Source organism: Podarcis cretensis (genome assembly GCF_951804945.1).
Source record: "Podarcis cretensis genome assembly, chromosome: 5".
Taxonomy (NCBI): Eukaryota; Metazoa; Chordata; class Lepidosauria; order Squamata; family Lacertidae; genus Podarcis; species Podarcis cretensis.
Window position 1 is genome coordinate 32,486,071 of NC_137174.1, and position 6,788 is coordinate 32,492,858.

General features: G+C 41.7%; 1 protein-coding gene across 3 annotated transcripts in view; it reads right to left on the minus strand.

The window, feature by feature from the left end:
* The window catches only part of ASCC1 (activating signal cointegrator 1 complex subunit 1), a 59,856-nt gene that overhangs the window by 52,605 nt on the left and 463 nt on the right, over nucleotides 1-6,788 (minus strand). Inside the window, exons 1-4 of one of the 3 annotated variants that reach the window (XM_079976466.1) lie at nucleotides 6,403-6,760; nucleotides 4,462-4,593; nucleotides 1,187-1,286; nucleotides 758-855 (exon numbers count right to left, since the gene is read on the minus strand). In XM_079976466.1, coding sequence (XP_079832592.1) covers nucleotides 758-855; nucleotides 1,187-1,286; nucleotides 4,462-4,570 — 307 coding nt within the window. In that variant the 5' untranslated portion in view covers nucleotides 4,571-4,593; nucleotides 6,403-6,760. Of the gene's footprint in view, nucleotides 1-757; nucleotides 856-1,186; nucleotides 1,287-4,461; nucleotides 4,594-6,388; nucleotides 6,761-6,788 lie in introns of those variants that run through there. The other 2 variants (XM_079976467.1, XM_079976465.1) reach the window with 2 other exon arrangements.

The window sequence follows — 6,788 nt, forward strand, 5'->3', positions numbered from 1 at the left end:
TTTTCCTATACCCAGAAAAGGTGTAGGAGATAGTGAGGGGATAAGCAGCTATTTGGACACAAAAAAGAATACATGAGTGGCCTCAACCAAGACTTAAATAGACAAAATCACCTGGGGGAGAGCAAAAATGAGTTGCGATAGGCAATAATTGGTGTAATACAGTAGGCGTTTATTAGGGAATTTCACAGCATGGAAGGACATGCTCACTACTAGATACTTTCAGTGGCTTGGACCTAGCCTTTCCTATGTGCAGGAGGGTCTTTAATTAGGCAGGGGTTTCTGATGGCAGAAGAGAGGGAGGCAATTTTTGTCTATATCCACTTCAACTCCCATGCTACTTCCTACACTCTTCTAGTGGATTTGTCAACACCACAGAACAGATTTTCAAGGGTTGTAGGTAGAATCAGCCAAAATCGCCTCCTTCCTCTTTCATCAGGGCAGAATCCACTGAGCATGGACCTGCCCACGGGATCTCGGGATCCAAGCCAAGATCCCATGGGCATCTCGGGATTGTAATAATTGCCACCCTTCAGTCATAGTCACACAAATTACTTTGACATTCTGCACTGAAGACATATTACCTTTCCTATACTGAATTCAGTATTATAGAGGCAGCTAATTTCATTCTTCATGACAGTTTTTACATTTATTTTCCAAGAAGTACCAGGATGCCTTTATCATCTCTAAGTTTCACACCATGTCAGACCTGTGCATAAAAATTAAAGGCCTTTAAATTTTTCCAAAACCCAGAGCTCACCAATTTCTCCTTCAACTCCAGGCTTAGGAATAATGATAGAGGTTCGGGTTTCTGTTTCTATTTTCTTCTTTGTTTCTCCTTTTTTGCCTATTATATATCTATATAAGCATACAGTGGGAAAACAGAAAAGGGAATCAGTGATAATTTTTTTAAAAAGAAATGATTAAGTAGTTCCAAACTTTAACAGCTTAAACATCCTACCCATTTTGGAATCCTAAATGCTAATACAAGCACCAGTTTCCTGGTGATCGAGGCATAGGACAGTCCCCACAATGTGAGGCTATGGCAACTAATTTATCCCAAATTTCCCATTAGTAGTTGTCAAATGCTATTTGTAAAATCAATAATAAAGACTGAGAACACCTGACTTTCCCCTCTGTTGTTCTAGCTGCACGCTTAGCAATTCTGAATATGCACACACAGACTTACTTGTATAGTGGGCTGGGAATGTCCACGGCACATTGGTAGCCTCTTTCTGTCTCTTCCACTACAAAGGCATCACAGGGTTCATCTACACAATCCTCAGGACCTGCAAGGTATGGAGTGATTAGAAACTATTCATCTAAAGCAGGCATTCCCAAACTCGGCCCTCCAGATGTTTTGGGACTACAATTCCCATCATCCCTGACCACTGATCATGTTAGCTAGGGATGATGGGAGTTGTAGTCCCAAAAACATATGGAGGGCCGAGTTTGGGGGTGCCTGATCTAAAGGGTAAATAGCAAACAGACTTCTGTTTGCAAAATGTGACTTGACCACCACCCTTTAGCACCTCACAAACCAAAGGTTTTGGGATCCTCTAGATCTGGAGGCCTATGAGGGGGCTGGCAGGAGGAGGAAAGGAAGTTAAATCCAATTACATAAGCAGAAGTCCACTCACACTACAATGGCTTCCACCCATTATGCTAACTTTTAAGTCTTCCTGACATCGTCAGGAAGCAGTTGCTGCTGTCAACTGGAGGGCTTTCTTTCTTCTTTTATATTCTCATTGAAAATAATCTACAGAATAGCCCTGTGGAAATCTATTTTTCTCCAAGATGTAGGAGAAAATTTTCTCCTAGATGTTGAATTTTTGGCCTCATACTAATGCTTATTTAAGAAAACACTGAACAGCAGTGGATACAGATGCAGGACCCAAAAGCTGAAAATTGAGGCAAAGTGATATTGACTTCTATTCTCAACAGCAGTGACTGTAATATGTTGGAAAATGGGATATTTTTAGCTCAGTAAGAAAACACCGCAACTATTTTTCAGCTAACCAGAAATATAATTTCAAAAGATGTCACAAACCTCTGTGTTATCCCACTCTCACCATCATCGGATTTGTTAAGGTGGAATAAAATTTCATTGTATGAAGCAGCATTTTAAAGTGCCTTAAATTTAATTTACAGTATGTTACTGATTTGATAAACACTGTGGTTTGTCAAAGAAAGAACTATAGCTAAGGCTAATAACTGTGAGTAATTTGCTGAAAGGGTGTTCAAGATGCAGGCAAAAATGAGGCAAATATATTATAAACTGATTGTTTATAGCAAACCAAAATATACAGCCTGAAATGTGTGTCTGTACATGTGCAGTGTTGCACAGTGACATTTGCATACTCATAGTGCAATACACACATAGAAATTTTAGATAGTTGTGCATGCACATGTACACTCTGCTTCCTGCTGCTTATCCAATTCCTTGTCTATAAGAGGACCTTTCCTCTTACTCCATAACTGATAAACTTACTCAGGAATCTTTTGTGAAGTACCTTGTTGGAAGCTTTTTGAAAGTCCAACAACACTATGTCAAATGTCAAATGGATCACACCAATCTGTATGCTTGTTGACACTCTCAAAGAACTCTAAAAGGTGAGATTTCTGGCTCTGTTCAGCAAGGCTTATTATTCTATATGCCAAGTTATTTTTTCTTTGTCAATACTTGCCACCAGTGGCTTGTAATTTTTGGATCCCCCTCCCCCACCAGATTTCTTTTAAAAAATTGGTATTACATTGGCAGCTTTCCAGATGTGGAGGCTGGTCTAAGGGATAGAAGATCTACAACTTCACAGCATAGCTGTAAACCTTTCCCTTTTCTTGCGAGGAATCCTATTCGGAATAAGGGAATTTCCCTTAAAAAAAGGGAAAAGTTCACATCTATGCTTCACAGTGTTAGAAGATCTACAACTTCACATTTGAGTTCCTTGAGAACTCTCAGGTGAATGCCGTCCAGACCCAGCAATTTGTCACTTTTTATTTTTTCTATTAGGTCTGGAATTTAATCTCGTTACCACTACCTGCCTCAGACACTCTTTGTCCTAAGGGTTATCCTCTAAAGAACACAACATGAAACACAAGGAAAAGGGATTGTGAAGCAAGATGCAAAAAGTATGATAGCAGCTGGTTCAGTTGCCTAGGTGCATGGGAATATATCCATTCTGGATCCAAGTGTACACATTATAAAGATCAGGTGTGCACTGCATCGATTCTTCTGACCTGGCATGATATTTACCACCCTGTTCCCCTTTTCTTTTTCCTTTTCTGCTGTTTCTCTTCTCCTTGTGCTTTCTGCTCATGAATTCATGCCTAAGCTTTTTATTCTGCCCACCCAAACCTTCAGGGCAGGATGGCTCCTCAGAAGCCCATCTGGTGCTTCCGTTAAAGTGACTACAACAGTAGTTTCGAATGCAAGCAAACTTCGGCACAAAAACAAGTGTTGCCTCTTGACAATAGAGCTTTAACTCCCACTCCATAACAGAATGTGAAATATTTAGCAATTCAACACAACTTACTAATGTTGGCATTTTTCAGCAGTGTGCTGAATTCCACTCCAAACTGTGAGTTAAGACTGTGATATCAATGGTGACAATTGCCTTTTGGTAAAAGTCTGACTAATTGCATACACTTCCAGAAAAGCAGAGGCAAGCTCTTGCTTTCAAAGTTAAAGGAACAAATAATCACAGGCATAGAGAGCTCTGTGTTTCCTATGAATAAAACAGAGTAGCAAGAGATGAAGTCCCCTTGTATGAAGACATATCATCACCATAAACTTTGTTGCACTAGCCAAAGGCCATGGCATCATTCACAAAGGGAACAAAAAAGAAAAGCAACAATAACCATAAAACAAGACATATCAATAGTCCCCCAGGCCTAGTATGGCCAGACCCACAAATGGGGAATCTGTGGCCCTCAAAACTGTTGGATTACAACTCCAGTCATTCCATGGTGGCTGGAGCTGATGGGAGTCCAACAACATCTGGAGCCCCATAGATTCCCCATCCCTAGTCTGCATTGATTTGTGCAGCAAGTCACGGGCAGCCCTGCTATCCAGCTCTGTTAACTGGAGAGACCATGATCTGAAAATATAACCATAAATATGCAAAGCCCATATATTATTCCTGAGCTACAGCCCTCATATAATTGTATTCCTGATGCTTACCCTCACATCTCTACATTACTCTAAGTATAATATTGTCCTGTAATCCATATATTTCATACATTCTCTCACTGGTATTAAACAAACAGGTTAAGAATTTTGAGACCCACTCTCTATCATCTTGAGTGTCTGTTTCTTTATTATACTGAGTCCATACAGACAGCATGGGTGTTGGCATTTTCTTGAGAATCATGGTCCATATTCAGTACTTCTGTCCAAGTCCTAATGCCAAGATCAGTTTCATATCATAGTCTCATGAAATGAAACTCTGTGGATTCTTATCATACCTGCATAGAAATCCTCTTCCTCTTCATGCTGGTGGGGCTGTTCTCGAATATGTTTTTTCCTGTAAACACGTCCTCCAATTCTTATCAGCGGTGGCCGCAGAACTTCCATTGTGTTTTCCCTTTGCTGAAAGACTAAGTGGAATTCAACAGGACTTACTTCCAAGTAGATGTTGTTAAAACTGTACACTAGTTGTTGTTTTGTTGTTGTTTAGTCGTGTCCGACTCTTCGTGACCCCATGGACCAGAGCACACCCGGAACTCCTGTCCTCCACTGCCTCCCACATGTACACTAGTAAAGGTAAAGGTAAAGGTACCCCTGCCCGTACGGGCCAGTCTTGACAGACTCTGGGGTTGTGCGCCCATCTCACTTAAGAGGCCAGGGGCCAGCGCTGTCCGGAGACACTTCCGGGTCACGTGGCCAGCGTGACATCGCTGCTCTGGCGAGCCAGAGCCGCACACGGAAACGCCGTTTACCTTCCCGCTGGTAAGCAGTCCCTATTTATCTACTTGCACCCGGAGGTGCTTTCGAACTGCTAGGTTGGCAGGCGCTGGGACCGAGCAGCGGGAGCGCACCCCGCCACAGGGATTCGAACCGCCGACCTTTCGATCGGCAAGCCCTAGGCGCTGAGGCTTTACAACAGCACAATTCTATACATGTTTACTTGAGAGTAAATCCAACTGTGTCCAATGGGACTTACTCCCGTGTTAACATGGTTAGGGCTGCAGCCTTCACTATGATATCTAAACAGAACCTCCCATTAAACAAGGCAAGGCAAACTTGCAAATATTATGTGCTGGAAAGGAAAAAACAGAGGCATACTCTACTTTTAAGATTCCACAAACATTTGACTGGCAACTGTGCTGGAAACAGAATGTTGGAATAGTAAATAGTAAATTTATGGAGAGAAAGAAGTCTTACACTATATATATGAACTGGTTCTTCACACAGGGAAAAGGGCAAGGCTTATGCAAATATGTTCTCTGTCCCATCCATTTTGACAGGGAAAAAACCTCCAGATGTTGTTAGACTACAACTCCCATTATGCCTGACCACTGGCCATGCTGGCTGGGGTTGATGGGATTTAGAACTCCAACAACATTTGGAGGACCACAGGTTCCACATTCCTTTTTTGTTAGGGTACATCCATTCTGGGTGCTCCATTTACTTGTGTATGTGGATTTCAGGTATGTTCATACAAAGATCGGGCACTTATACATAACCCTGCACAGATCTTTGCTGGTCCTTTTCATGGCTGAGATGCAAAAACTTGCACTGCTCTCAGGACGTCCTGTCTACACAGAGGGAAGGAGCAGAGCTGCCATGCAAAAAGCAGTCCTAATGCTATACAATGCTGTCACTCCTAATAGTTCCTGTACTTCCCAGGGCTTGTTTAAACTTAGGGTCTGCGGAGGTTCAGTGGACTAAGGCGTGTGCAGATTTGTGTGCATATTATTAGCATCTATTCCGAGCAGCCTTGATCAAAATGTGGGATAAAGAACTTCTAAACCCGTAGTTCCCAACGTGGGGCATACGCCCCACAGGAGGGCAATTCAAGAATGAGTTATTAACAGTGAATGGCTTTTTAGGCTTCCTCCATGCGAACAGCTTACTTTTTGAATAATAATAATTATATGTCATGGGGGTTAGGGATCAGGATTTTAGAGATGCTTAGGTGGGGCATGGTCAAAAAAAGGTTGGGAACCACTGTTCTAAATGAATCAACTGGACAGTGTTTCCTGATCTTGCTTTCCTCACTTCTGTGCCAAGTGACGGTGCAATTTGCCACCATTCTGTCATACCATGTGCAAATGTCTTGGGGATATTTGTTTAAAATATTTTTAAGGCACCCACCACCATGTGATATAGGTGCAAGGAACATTGATATAAATCAAATACAATTATAAACCCATATATACATAAATTCACAAGGGCAGCAGTACCAAGAATCAAAATCTGGCCAGATGATCCATCCCCCGTATTTAGTGAGGCGTTGTAGTATTCTCTCTCTCTCTCTCTCTCTATATATATATATTAGTAGGTCGGAAAACGTTATCACTTTTGCTAGGCAGTGTTGCCTTTTTTTTTTTCCTTGCAAAGCTCTTGCTGTGACGTGACAGACCCAAATGCAACTGGTCGAGCTTTTCCCCCATCAAGGAATCCTGACAAAGTAGGATGCTTTACTGGTTGAGTTTCAGCCTCTTGGGCATAAGTGGCAGATGCTGATATGGGTTAATGTCTCGAATACTAGTTTGTTTTTTTAACCTGCATCTCAATGCTAAACAACGAATTTTTTTTTTTTAATGTTGGCATCAAATAATAATCTCCG